Genomic DNA, 15,330 nt, shown 5'->3' with positions numbered 1-15,330 from the left:
CCTGCCCGCATTTTATCTCTCTGTCAAATAAATAATTAAAATCTTAAAAACAAAACAAAAAGAAGATTTTAAAAAAGAGATTTAAAGAGAAAAACAATTTGAAAGTGGATATATAAGAGGTATCTTATTGACTTGTTCATTTATTCCACAAATAAATTTGTTGAGCACCTACTACAAACTAAACACTAGACTAAGGGCTGGGATTTTAGCAGTGAACAAAAATCCCTATCATCTTAAAATTTACATGCTAGTGGAGAGAGACGTATAATAAGCAACATAAATAAGTAAAATAAATTAATATAAAACAGAGAAAAAATAGAGAATGACAGATTAGGAGAAGCCATTTTAAATAAGGTGACCGCAGAAGGCCTCATTGACAATGTTTCATTTGAGAAATGAAAGCATGTCAAGTAAATGTTGCAGCATGGGAGGTGTTCCAAGTAGAGGGAACAGCAAATGCAAAGGTGCTGGGGCAGGAGGGTACCTGGCCAACCTGGAGTAATAATAATGAAGCCAGTATGTCTGGAGCAGGATAAATAAGGAGAATGGGTAGCAGAAGGTCATAGAAGTCCAGGGATGTGGGAAGAGAGATCATAATGGATAGCATAAGCCACTCCAAGGACTTTGAATTTTAGTCTGAATGAAATGAAGAGTCTTTGAAGGATTTTGAACAGCTGAGAGCCTAACCAATATTTTTAAATGTTGGTTCTGCTATGAAAGTGTTAAGTGTGGAAGACCATCTAGTAAAGGGATGCACCTAGGTAAAAAGTCAGTGAAGGCCTCCTGAACAAATGGCATTTGAGCCTGAAGAATTGGTTTACTGTGGGGAGTTAGCACTAGGGAAAAGGGAGGCGCTCTCTTCTGACAAGAGGACCAGCTGATGAGAGAAAAGAGCAAGCTGGAGGCTTTTAATGCCACAGTGAGCATCTTCTACTTTCTCTTAAGGCTAATTATTGAAAGATTTTAAGTAAGGGAGTGACACAATCTGTTCAATGTTTTATAACAACTGTCAGATTGTTATTTGCAAAATGGAATCAGTAGTCGTTTTTTAAACCACAGGTCATGACTCATCCATTCAGGAGATGACCAAATTGCAACTTTTTAAAAATGAAACAGAATAGAAAACATCATAATGCTCCTCAGGTTTTAAGGGTAAGGATAGTGGCAGGGAACTTTTGATTCTGTGTATACATATATTCATGCATATATGTGTGTGTGTGTTTGTCATTGTCCAAAGTTTGAAAGTCACTTCATTAAGCAGGAAAGATGTAAAAAGAGGGAAAACAGTAGAGGGAATGTGCTGGAATCTTTTAAAGGTATCACTGGTCACCTAGAGAGAGAGAAACAAAGAGGCTTGTGAAAGCTCTTGCAGACCTACCTAAAGGGTTCCAGGGGCAAATGAATGGTCCAGGACAATTCAGCAACTGGATGGACAGATGAAATTGAGATTATGGGTAGGGAAGATAATGAGCTTAGATTTCAACATACTACCTGCAAGCCATCACGGTGGAGATAATTAGTTAAGAGCACATGATAAGACTAGATACTGAAATTTGGAACTGGTCAGCACTGATAGATTAAAAAAAAATTGTTAAGGGGCACCTGGGTGGCTCAGTGGGTTAAAGCCTTTGCCTTCGGCTCAGGTCATGATTCCAGGGTTCTGGGATCACGCCCCACATCGGGCTCTCTGCTCAGTGGGGAGCCTGCTTTCTCCTCTCTCTCTGCCTATTTCTCTGCCTACTTGTGCTCTCTGTCTGTCAAATAAATAAATAAAATCTTTAAAAAAATTTTTTAAAAGTAATGCCATCATACCTTATAGTGATCCCATACAATATCTGGGGACAAAATATACTACATCTTTTCGGACACAACAGTTACCAAAAAAAAAAAAAAATCATTTTGCTTCTCTGGAATTCACATTTAACAGAATCTTCTGTGTTTTATCTGGTGATTCTAATCACTGTTCAAGTTCCTTGAAAACAGAAGTGGACATACCAGTCAGGACCCAATGACAACAACCCAGGCAAAGAGGTGAGGAGCCCTAAAGTTAGTGTTTCGCGAGGATTCTTTGCTTGACTAGCATAAATGCAAATTTGAAATGTAAAAGTGAATCATTAACCACTGAATTAATTATAAGCACAATGATGTCCTGCAGAGATCCTCCTCCCTTGGGCTCAGGATATGTACCTGCATGGCTCATGGCTTGGGTTTCTGATGCTCCCCACTGTCGCTGCAGCTCAGCTAGGGGCTAGCTCCAGGATCTCACAGAGCAGCACACAGCTTTAAAGAGGAAGCTAAGAGCTAACACCTAGTTGCACTGTCCTAAAGAGACTAACCTTTACGGGTAAACAGCTGGGAGTAAAGTTCTGTCTGCATTTTCACTTGCATAGAACTTGTTGATAGTGTCCAACTTGACACAAAACCAAAAACTGAAAGGCTACTATTGTGGATATAGGAAAGAAATTATTTTTTTTAACTATACACATTTTCAATATATTGCAATCGTTCGAGTGATCTGGCTTTTTAAAAGCCAATGAAAAGTGACATAAATATAAATCCCAACATGTCAAAACTATTTCAAATTACATAATATTTTCTTCTCTCGGGCAGCTGTGCTCCTACCATCCTGAGGTTTCACACACTATACACTATAAACTGAATTCCTTGGCCTTGATCTATCAGCAAACACTGAAGATCCCATTGTCCCTGAGCTCTGACCCCAAAGGGCTCCACAGAAGGGAAGGAGCAAGCAATTATATACACACATACATGTTCTCAAAGTACATTGGCAGAGTCCACACCGAAAGCTGCTGGGTTTTTTGCAGGCCCGGGTTCCATAATCATATATACCTACAATTGCAGAGGCATTCTGAAAAACCTGTAAGGAGATGTGTAATAGAAGTATAACTAGAGAAACATGAGTGACATCTGCCACTTAACCATTTTACATTTCAGCACTGAGATTCTTAAAAAAAAAAAAAAAAAAAAAAGATTATTTAAGAGAGACAGAGAGAGTGAGAGCGAGCAGGAGTAGGGGCAGAGGAAGAAGGAGAGAGGGAATCCCAACCTGACTACTCCACTAAGCGTGGAGCCCGACTCAGGGCTCAATCTCTCAACCCTAAGATCATGACTTGAACTGAAATCAAGAGGCAGATGCTTAGTGCACTGAGCCACCCAGGTGCCCCTCAACACTCAGATTCTAATGTAACTTCAGTGAGGGCAGGAATCCTAGTCTGTGCATTGTTTGCCAATGTGGTTTGCAAAAAGCAGGCAAGATTGGGTCACGAGGGTGGCTCAGTGGGTTACAGCCTCTGCCTTCGGCTCGGGTCATGATCCCAGGGTCCTGGGATCGAGCCCCACATTGGGCTCTCTGCTCAGTAGGGAGCCTGCTTCCTCCTCTCTCTCTCTGCCTGCCTCTCTGCCTACTTGTGATCTCTGTCTGTCAAATAAATAAATAAAGTCTTAAAAAAAAAAAAAGCAAGCAAGATGAAGAGTCCACAAAGCCAACCATTATGTTCAGAGGGATGCTGAACCTATTCAAAGTTTGCATTTTTAAACTTGTCAAAAGCAACTCAGTAACCAAAGGCAGACACTTTATTTCTTTCATTCAATCAATGAATGTCTACTGAGACCAATAAGTTGCCAGGCACTCAAGAATATGCAATGGGAAATACAGTCTTTTCAACAAATGGTGTTGGGAAAACTGAACAGCTACCTGCGAAAGAACGAAACTGGACCACCTTCTTACACCATACACAAAAATAAACTCAAAATGCAATAAGGACCTACACATGAGACCTGGAACCATAAAAACCCTAGAAAAGAACACAGGCAGTAATTTCTCTGACATTGACTATAGCAACATTTTTCTAGATAAATCTCCTGAGGCAAGGAAAACAGAAGCAAAAATAAACAATTGGGACTACATCAAAATAAAAAACTTCTGCACAGAAGACAAACAAGTAATCAACAAAACAAAACAAAACAAACAACATACTGAATGGGAGAGGATCTTTGCAAATGACATATCCAGTAAAGAGTTAATATCTAAAATACATAAAGAACTTGTGCAACTCAACACCAAAAAAATCAATAATCCAATTAAAAAATGGGAAGTAGACGTGAACAGACATTTCTCTGAAGAAAACATACAGATGGCCGACGCATGAAAAGATGCTCAACATCACTCATCATCAGGGAAATGTAAATCAAAACCACAATGACATATCACCTCACACCTGTCAGAATGGTTAAAATAAAAAATACAAGAAACAACAAGTGTTGGTGAGAATGTGGAGAAAAAAATAACTTGCTCTCTCGCTTTATGAACAATGTCTTATCTGAATAAAGGAAATCAACAAGTCTGAGATTTTGAGAAAAAGATTTTAGTATATGTGCTGCCGAAGCGAGCACGAGAAAAAGATTTTAAAGCATAATGATAATATAAAATATATTATTTGTACATGTTCAGATGCCAACTTGCAAATGCGCAAAGACACGGAGTTATACAGAATTTCGAAGACCACTGGTTTAAAGAATTTAACCCAGTGAGGGAGATCTATGCTGGCTTGTATGCATGATAAAGCGACAAGCGCAGGCCTTCTAGAGGAAAAGGTGATTTTGCATGAGTTGGATTATTCTCAGCCCAATCCTCAGGAACTTCTGCCCATTCCCAGGGAAAAGACACCTATAAGAGTGCTGGTAAATAATAACGTGGGGCCACATTACCCAGACACATGTGGGAAACTGCTCAAGGAGGCACTGTTGGAAGACAGATTACAACGCAAGTGAGGAGTGAGGTACTATCTTCACAACCGTGCCCATCTCGAGAGCCACAAGGCCACAGAAATATCTGAAACCGTGAGGTAGCCAGGGAGACCAGAGGTCAAATCGCTTGTGTGACAGACCTTGGAGACATCCTCCAGCAAGTGGGGGAGGGGGGGGTCAGGAGACCCTGTATTTCCTCCAATCTGCAGGATAAGCATCTCATTGCCTTTCTTGGGAGCCATGGGTGTGGTCTGGGGAGAGCAGGGAACTCTAAATCAAACATCTAGAAGTCATTAAATATGAAATCCCCTCCTTTACTGTCTCTACCTAACCTGCCCCTCTTCCCAATTAAAAATAAGACAAAACTAAGGTGCTCAAGGAAGCTGAATTGTCCAAGATTCTGAGTTCTCCTAATTTCAAGTCTAGAATTTTAGCCACAGACCAGACACTACTGGAAACCAACTGTCTTGGAAAGACATAACTTGGTATTTTCCTCAAGTTGTTTTTTATGTCATTTGGCTAAGAGACAAAATTGGCTTGAGTCTGGCCAGGAAGCTGGGTAAGAAGTTGTCACTGTCCTGACTCACCAGGTGCGTCACCCAGATTGGGTGGCAACATATCCAACCAACAGAATGAGCCCCACCGAGAGATGTGCCCTGGGATTTGTTTTGACCAACAAGGACACAGCACTTTCCTTCTCCATTCTCCGTGAAGTAGCCTTCAGTTTGACAGTGTCACCCATTGGAGGGACTTTGGGATCCCTGTAAACAACAGATGCCCCATTTGCTAAAGGAAAGAAACTACTTTCCTCTTTATATTTAGAATTCCACTAAAGATTTACAGTGCCAGGGACACGTGGGTGGCTCAGTTGGTTAAGCGTCTGCCTTTGGCTCAGGTCATGATCCCAGGGTCCTGGGATCGAGTCCCACATCGGGCTCTCTGCTCAGCATGGAGCCTGCTTCTGCCTCTGCCTGCTCTTCTCCCCATTTGTGCTCTCCCTCTCTCTCTGGCAGATAAATAAATAAAATCTTAAAAAAAAAAAAGATTTACAGTGCCAAGTGGCAAAATAGATAATGAACATGAATTTGATGTACTCAGAAAAGATCAACTATGTAGTCTCCCCACAGAAATTATCATACTTTACTAAACTTGAAGACTTACACTTTGTTTGTTAAAAGAGATTTGTAGATTTCTTTGTCAAGGACCTCTGTCTCTGGGGTTGGGTGTAGTACCATATTTGTGAAAAGCTCACATTTCTAACCCAAATCAGTGTAACATGGTTCCCTTTTAGACCGATATAGTTATATACACTGGGTGATTGGACAAGGTCTTCTGATCATTTTTAAAATATTTTATTTACTTATTGGAGAGAGAGACAGAGATATTGAGAGAGAGCACGAGAGGGAAGGAGAGAGAGAAGCAGGCTCCCTGAGCAGGGAGCCTGACATGGGGCTCAATCCCAGGACCCCAGGATCATGACCTGAGCTGAAGGTAGACGCTTAACTGACTGAGCCACCCAGGTGCCCCGTGTATCATTTTTCAAGAAACTATACTTCCCAAATAGTTGTTTCTGACCCAATCCAGGTCACCAGCTCCCTATGTGACTTCACATACCTCCAAATATAACTTAAAAGGGGGACGGTAGCCACAAGGATGGGGAGCTTCACTGTCTCTCTCCCTGTACAAGGCAGATATCATTCATCAATAGTTACACTTATTCCACTACATTGAGACTTGGTCTTGATTCTTCACAACCCAACACTGCGAACAACACTGTCAACTAACTGGTCTTGACATCTAAATTGAAATCTATTTGCAATACCAGGATTAAATTAAATCGCTACAAAATCTAACTATTCTCGAGAAGTTTCTTTGAACACACCAAATTTTATCTCTGGCTAGCTAATGTCACATTCCTAGTCGTAATGTTCTTTAGATGGCTCAAAGTTCCATCTCTGTTTTTACATATTAGAATTATAACTCGCATTCTGAGTTTTGAGTTGCATTAGGAAATAATTTCAGGTGGGGAGATAAGGAACAGATTATCTATTCCCTATTTTATTTCTTTGAAATGAGTAGAGCTATGGTTTCCCAGATTGTCTACTAAGTTGACCCTCAGGATTCTAGTTTGATTTGTGTTTAAGGCCAATATATATATTCATATTTTATCTGACTTATTCATCCTTAAAATAAGGACCCTGAAAACTAATCATTGCTTGGTTATTATTTAATATTGGCAGACTTGGGGATCCCAGGTGGCTCAATTGGTTGAGCATCTGCCTTCAACTCAGGTTATGATCCCAGGGTCCTGGGATTGAGCCCCACCCACATCAGGCTTCCTGCTCAGTGGGGAGCCTGCTTCTCCCTCTGCCCCTTCCCCTGTTCATGCTCTCTGTCTCTCTCAAATAAATAAGTAAAATCCAAAAAAAAAAAATAATAAAGAACTTTAGTGTGTGTAAAATCACAGTAATATGAATAATTTCTGATTTTGTCCAAAAAATTAATTCTCCCAACAATTACACTGCAAAGAGTTCTCAAAGATGTAAACCACTTTGACTGGATTATATTTCCTTTTAAATCTCTTTATTAGAAGAATGTCTCAGGCACTAGGAAGAATATAATTCTTTGCATGTTAAAGAATTTTAGTTTACTTTAAAAGTTTTGGTAATTCAGGGTTAATTATATACTTTATACCGGAACATGAAAGATTAGTAACCTAAAGATATTTAGATAGTTTCTCTAAAGATTAATAAAAATGATGAATAAAATGAATATAAGCCTTCCTTGTTGAATCATTATGGGAAATGAATAAGAAAATTTCTTCAGCCATACATAAAACAGTAAAATTCTGAATCACAAACTACGCATCCAAATAAAACATTAGTGTATTTCTCAAAACCATTACTAATAGTAGTTCTTCTCATGTGCCCCATGGCCAGAAGAATCCCAGAGCAGGACAATAATAGGTCCTTTTAATTATCATCATTCTCTGGAAAAAGTACATCTTGAGAAAATATGCGAGGGCCATACCAGTTCTGATGACAATGCACAGGCAAAGATTTAAGTCGATAAATGGCATAACAACCAGCCCTAATGGGCTGTAAGTGATGAAAAGCCAAATCACTTGGCTTATGGGGAGGAGGGTGTGTGGATTAACTGACTCATACAAAAAGTGTAGGCACTGACTTCAGGCATGGCTGGATCCAGTGTAACATCACTGCGCTTTGGTCTCTTTCCATCTCTCACATCCACTTTCCTGTTTATTGCCTTCCCTCTGAGGCAAGTTCTCTCCCTGTGACAGCTGGAACAGCACTAGGCATATATCTTCCATTCCTATGCAGCCAATACCCAAGTACTTGTTCTAATTGCACAAATTTGGTCACACACCCATTCGTGAACATTCACTGCAGCCAAAGGATGCTGGTCCAAGCAGAAAAGAGTGAATGCTACGCAGCAAGAGCCAGTAGCTTTCTATCCTAATAAGGCATAACCAATTTTATATTGCTTTTGAGCTACATAAATGCCTAGGTTCCTGTTTCCTAAAATTTGGACATCTTGAATTCATGGAGCCATCTGCTCATATCATATGATTACCTCAAATTCAAATGTTCTTTTTGGAACAGAGCACACCAGTTTGTGAGAAGGTTCTTATCTACTCAGCGTGTTGCCTCTATATTGTAGCTGAAGTCCCAAAGCTGAGAATAATAAGAGACAATTCCACCACCACCCCCCAGCCCCATTCTAAAGAGAGTGCCTTAAACATAAAGGCCAGACTTAATGAAAAAAAAAAAATCAGGGGCACCGGGGTGGCTCAGTCAGTAGAGCGTTCAACTAGATTTCAGCTCTGGTCATATTCGCTTGGGTCGCAGGACTGAGTTTTGCATGGGCTCTGAGCTCAGTGGGGAGTCTGCTTGGGATTCTCTTTCCCTCTCCCTTGACCTCTCCCACAATACTCTCTTTCTCTCTCTCTCTCTCTCAAATAAATAAATCTTAAAAAACAAAACAGAACAAATCAGTCCAGTATCTGTGAAGCCCTCACTTCCAGCTTTTATAGGACATGGCCAAATTGTGAAAGATCATGGAAGAAGGTCAAGGAGAGCAGGAATTCAAAGGAGTGGAGTGTTTGAGCTCTTTTTCCTTCTCTCCTCACACATTTCTCCTCACAGAGAAAGGTACGTTACCTCCCAACCTCCCCCATAAAAGATGGAAGGAATCTGCAGAAGGGGAGACAGGCGCCTTGCTTCTTAGCAGACAACTTATCGGATGATGAGATGAGAAAAATAAAGCAGAGTAAGTGATGGGTGTGGCTGTGTTGCCTGAGATGGAGTGATCAGGGAAGACCTCGCTGATAAAAGGACACTGGGGCCAAGGCCTAAAAGTGAGGGGAAAAGCCATGCAGAGAGAACAGAATACCCAAAGGTCCTTAGCAAGAACATGGTTAGTAGTTTCTGGAGAGGAAAGGAGCCAACAGGACTGGAGAAAAGTGAACAAGAGGGAATGTCAAAGGGATAAAGGGCGAAGGTTAGAACGGCGCTGCATTTACTACAATGGGTGGAGAGTAATGGAAGCGTGTGCAAGACCACACACCGCACCCTGCATTGGACTGGGGGCTGGAGGTGGTCAGAGAAACTTTGAACTGTATGTGAGATTAGATGTAATTAGATTAGAAAATTGGGCATTAGGTTTGGATTTAGACTGAACTGTACTTGTCTTTTAATACCTGAAGGTAAGCCTTACTTTTCAGGTATTAAAGTGGCTGGAAAGCCATGAGATCTATATGAAGGGTTATCTCCAGGGCAGGAATGAGTAGGTAAGTGCATGTTTGAAGGTTAGGGAAAAATAAAGCCGTTCCCTATGTATACCTCATAGAGTTTACTTTATTCAATAAACTGATTAGTTTCTAAAAGAATCAAAACCCTTACAATCCATCTGTGAATTCACCATGCACAACACAATGTTTTACACACTGTTGTGTGCAAACTCGGTACACATTTGCTAAGTATGGAGTAGTATAATATGCTATTTGGGGGGAAAATGATGTGGCACTAGATAATGGTCAGATCAGGGAAAGCTGAAGGAGGGCTTAACTTCCTAAGTAGGATAATTCAAAACTTGAGATTATTTGTAGGGTTTACATGCGGATTCCTGACCTTTAATTAGAGTCACTAACAAAGGTCTCACTGTGAACTTGTTAGAAAGGATCAATACCCAAACAGACTATAACACAGAAATGATATTTGCTGCCTGCTAGTTTTAATGTGCAGTGTAAGGTCGAGGAAGTAGAAACAGCTGCAGGATTGTAAGATGAAATAAATTGAACAGAAACAGAATAACACACAGAAGTGACACTTTTTTAAATGATGGAAATCACTAAATTGGCTATTTCCACTTCCATTTTGGGCTTAAACAAGATGACAATTTGTTACCCTTTCATAGAGAAGAAATCCAGAATTTGGCAGTCCAAAGCAGAAATGGCAGCTCCAAGGTCAGCAGAAGCTAGATTCTTCCTATGGCACTGCTTTGGTCAGTCCTAGGCCTATCACCACCTGATCCATAATGGCTATTTGATTTTAATCCATCACATCTGCCTCCCAGCCAAGTAGAAAAAAGAAAGAAGAAGAGGACTCCTCTTTCCTTTGAAGGATACTCCCATGAAGTCCCCACACAATTCAGTTTACCAAAACTAGCTGCAATGGAGGTTAGGAACTGTGACATTTAGTATTGTGTTTCTAAGGAAGAAAAGGGAAATGGATGGAAGACATAGTCAACTAGCCATTTCTGCCCCATCTAGTTTCTCTTAAAGATCTGTGGGTGAAGTTAGATTGGATGCTTTTTATCAAGAACAGTTACTCCCTTCCTTATGTCTGCCTGTTAGGTTAGTGTGTTCACAGCTCTATTTACTGGTTATATTGTGCTTCTGATCTTTAATAGCTAATGCCACTAGTCCCAAAGACAAAAGTTCAGTTATATAACCTATCAACGTCCTCCCTGTCCAACCCTCCTCCAATGAATTGGCTGTGCCTGATGACTCATCTGCCTCCTATGGAAATTATTAATAATTTGAGTCAGGAAACATAGAAGGAAAGGCAGAGTATGGTGGTGGAACAGGGGTGGGCTTCAGCTCCCCTGGAATGAATTCCTGCCCCCAGCATTCACGTAACATGACTTTGGGTAAGTTTCCAGCTTCTCAAAATTCCCATTTCCTTCTCCATAAGACAAGGATGATAATACCTCTTGAAGCCGCTATGAGGAATGAATTAAATAACATGTGAAGTGACCCTATGCCCCTATAGCACTCAAAGTTATTCTTCTGTAATTCGCTGATTGTTCTCAGACCTCTGCAATGTGCTGGATACCGTGCTGGATGCTATGGTTGTTGAAGCCTAAAGAAGACATGCAGGAAGCTTGTGATGTAATACAAGAGCTTAAGCACACAGAAACAGGTTCTGCAGAGTAGGAAAGGTTTTACACATGTGCAACATTAGAATGACACCTCTCTTGACTGGTATCAAAACGGTAGATACATTATCTTCCAGAAAATGGGATGATTAAATCTGTTAAGGATCTGTGTGCTTGATTTGCTGTTTGGTAACAAGCACTGACACATGGGCCACCCCACGTACACAAAGAGGATCACATGAAATGCTTACAGCGGCCCCCCTGCTACATTTTTCTGAAAAGTGACAGAGAAGTACCTGTGTGATACTCTCTTGACTACTCCGTGAACATCGCGTATGACTTTAGGTTAGAATGTGAAAGCTAAAACAAACTGATCATCGCACTACAAAAATTCAGCCAAAAGTCCCTTTTTTACATCGATATGTCTTCAAGGCTTATGGCAATAGTAATGATGCACTCTCTAGTCCCCACTGCCTTTGCAGAGATGTGTAGCAGATCTCTACGTGCCTGGCCCAGGGTGGGCACTGCAGTTGTGAAGATGAAAAAGATGGCATCTGTCCTCCCAGAACGGAGCACACAGAAGGGGCACAGACAAGTGAGATTTTCATTACCGTGTGATTAACGCTACGGAGAGAACAGATATGCTGGAGCGCTAGGCAAGTTCATAGGAGGGGACAGCCCATCTAGCTTTGGCCAGTGAGGGAATGTTGCCTGAAGCAAGCGAGTTCTACACTGAGGCCTAGAAAATGAGCAGAAATTAACCAAGCGAAGGGTGCTTCAATCAGTGCAAAGGGCAGGTCCAAAGGGCATGGTATATTAAGGATGGGAGGGATTCAGTGTGGCTGAAGAGGAACGTGAAAGATGAGATTTGCTAGGTCCAGATATAGTATCCCGGCACAGACATATACCATGAAGAATCTTTTTTTTTCCTACCATGAAGAATCTTGATCCTCGCTGTGATGACTCAGTTCACAGGCTTCTCTTAATTTTCTAGGACATGCAGAGAAATAACAAACAAATAAACAAAAGAGGATTCATTTTGTTATGGCAGAAAATAATTTTATGAAAATCGGAGAAACAGCTACATAGTACCACTTTTCCACATAGAAGAAACACAGGAAAAGCAGTATACTGTTACTGTACATATATTCTAAACAGCTTGTTAATTCATTAAGGTGTTCAAGCTTTCAGTAACTTGGGCTTAATTCTTTATACCACTTCAAGAATAACATGGTAGGATGTCTCAGTTAAGCATCTACCTTTGGCTCAGGTCATGATCTCAGGGTCCTGGGTTCTCTGCTCAGTTGGGAGTCTGCTTCTCTCTCTATCTCTTCCCCTGCCCCTGCCCCTGCCCTCCGCTTACGCACGTGCTCTCTCTCTCTCTCTCTCTAATAAATAAATAAAATCCTTAAGAAAAAAATAACACAGTAAAGAAATGATCATGATTCTGCAGTGTCTTTGAAAATTTTTTAAATCTATATTTAACTTGTTTCCTTGATGTAGACCCTCAAAGAAGTTCAGGCTAATTATAAGGTATGTCTATATTACTATCCCTTTGGGTGAGAGAGTCCATCACATTTCATAAACTTAATGGAACGAATAAGAATTTATGCAACACTAAAAGATTAACCAGAAATTTCCACATAGTGACACTGTGGCCAATTAATGAAGCTAATTTCTCAGTAGGCAATCTGTTACCTTTAAAAAATGCATATAACTAAAGGATTTTTCTCTTTCATTTATGGTTACTATGCAAATTGAATATCCATAAATTCATTCTAGATAGAGTAAAAGCAATAAAATTTTCATGATTTGGCAGGCTTTAAATCATTTACAACACTATGATAAGTTATTGAAGAAAGAGGCTTATAAATTGACAGAATCCCCTTAATAGCAAAGAAAATGTTAGTACTTTGCAGAGAAAAAAAAAAAGCAGAATTTCCTATTTAACTAACACAAAAAAAAACAATTTCCAGAAGTTCAATAGATATTTTTAGAAGACAAAAATCATTCACAAAAATACTAGGTTAGGTGCTATGATCAGATTTTTAAAAAAAATGAACCACGGTCCTTATCCCCACAGAGCACAAAGTGGAATAGATTACCCTCTCCTCACAACAGTATGGATTTTCAGGTTCCTACAACTTATGGAATAGAACATACCTTGAATCTGGACCACGAGAAGTCAAGATGAAGAAGTAGAGTTGACAATCCTACAGCCCCTTCAGCATATTTGAGACCTCTTTGAGAAGGGGAAGGGATATTAGGTAAGGAGATCCAATGTCCTTGTTCTTAGTCATTGAAGTAACTTTATTCCCTCTGCTATGGGATATGCCTCAATTACCACTCCCTTTCTAATTTTTCTACTCCATCACAGTCTTGCCCTCCATTACTTACCTTCATTATCTGGAAACATCCATTTGACAGAAAGAGCCATGAAAGAATGTGATTCTGACATTCATTCTTCCAACACTTCAAGGATACCTGAGGGCAGAGGAACAACTGACTTAAGAGCCTGAGTTGCTGTTACGAATTCAAATATTCAATTCACTCATCTCTTAGATCTGCAAGGATAAAAGTATCCTGTGGTGAATTAAGTGAGTGTTAACAAGTGATGTGCCCAGGCTCAGGAAGACAGAAGAAAAATTATGTATTCTGGAGTAACTGGGGGAGGTATTTAAATAAATTTATATATACATATTTACTTATCACCCACCATGCGCCAAGTATATAATTCTGTGAAAGAGGTATTATTGTTCCCATTTTAAGGATTAGAAAACACAATCATTAAGACAAGAGATTTTCCTTAAATAGTTAAGGAACAGAGACAAGATGTGGGCCTAGACCTGCCAGTCCAGCACTCTTCCCGTAACACTAGTCCACTTCTTGGAAGCAGCAAGGTACTAACTGGGTCTTGAGAGATATAGATTGGAGCAAGGTATTGAGAAGAGACAAGTCCATAAGGAAGAGAAGTGTGTCTCAGGCCTGGTCAGCCTTAAGGGTATTGGGAGAACACACTGCCACTAGATTTCCTTTCACATTTTTCTCTCTAGTAAGATATTAGAGAAGAGATGACTGGGACAGAAAACCTCTTACTTCACAATTCTGTTCCTGAGGGTACCAATTTAGGAAGACCATAGCCTTGAGGGATCACTATCAGGGTGGGGGAACCCTTAGATAACAAGTTTATGACTTTCTGTCTTCGGTAGTTTAGAAAGCCTAATTTATTAGACTCTTGTAAAATTTCAGTATTATCTCATTGTCCTTCGTTCCAGTCTCCTCCAGAGAGCAGGACACATTACAGATAAAGGAGAATCGATGTTACACCCCCACTGCTCTATCTTTTCTGTTTCGTTCTCTAAAGACGTCATTCATCAGGTGATCAGTTTACACTAGGCAACAGTTGGCGGCTAGTCCAACTGAACTATAGCGTGTAACTTCCATCCATTTAGGGATCAAGTTCTGGATGTGAACACAATAAAAGATCACTCCTGGATTGAACTGTGTAGATTTGCACTTATGTTACCACAGCTTTGTTTATACATTTGATTGTAACATTGACATTAAAAACTTAGCTTAGTATGGTGACTAACCTAACATTAAAAAAAAACTCAGCTGTTTATTCCATGCGTTGCTTATTTTCAACAATTAATTTTTTTTTTAAACAGAACGTGTTCTGGATGAAGACTTGTAAAGCTTAGGTTACACATTAGAATTCAAGAGCTGAATATACAGTTGTTGGCCGCATAGTCTAAAAAGGTAGCAGGCTTGAAGGTCATATAATGTCACTAGAAGAACGTCTGAATGACATGAGAAGTTTTAATTCCTAAGGAATCGTTAAAGAGAAAGAAACTATTGGGGGTCTTGGTTACTGGAAGAGGGGGCTAGAGTTCTTAAAATTTTACCAGTGATGACTTTAGAAAACCAACAAAAGGTCATTAGTAAAACAGTTGGCTTAGATAATATAAGAGCGAGGCTAATGCAGGATCAAAATATCAGATTATATTATCTGTTCTGATGCAAATTTTCTATGGAAGTCTTACCAGGAAAATGGAAGAGTCTAAAAGAGAATACTTAAAACAATTTTTAGAATGGTAGCAAGTTCTCCATTTGTTACATACTGTAATACATAAGAGTTTCCAAAGACCCACTTTAATGGAGTTT

The 15,330-nt window shown here is 39.9% G+C and overlaps 1 protein-coding gene across 1 annotated transcript in view; it reads right to left on the bottom strand.

The window, feature by feature from the left end:
• Positions 1–4: 4 nt before the first annotated feature.
• LOC122917981 (collagen alpha-1(II) chain-like) overlaps positions 5–15,330 on the bottom strand; it is a 19,567-nt gene continuing 4,241 nt past the window's right edge. Inside the window, exons 3-5 of the mRNA XM_044266137.1 lie at positions 13,564–13,650; positions 12,100–12,156; positions 5–20 (exon numbers count right to left, since the gene is read on the bottom strand). Coding sequence (XP_044122072.1) covers positions 12,136–12,156; positions 13,564–13,650 — 108 coding nt within the window. The 3' untranslated portion in view covers positions 5–20; positions 12,100–12,135. The remainder of the gene's footprint in view (positions 21–12,099; positions 12,157–13,563; positions 13,651–15,330) is intronic.

This window comes from Neovison vison, chromosome 10 (assembly GCF_020171115.1).
Source record: "Neovison vison isolate M4711 chromosome 10, ASM_NN_V1, whole genome shotgun sequence".
Classification (NCBI taxonomy): domain Eukaryota; kingdom Metazoa; phylum Chordata; class Mammalia; order Carnivora; family Mustelidae; genus Neogale; species Neogale vison.
Note: the sequence above shows the minus strand (reverse complement) of the source record. Positions and strands in the feature narration are given on the sequence as shown.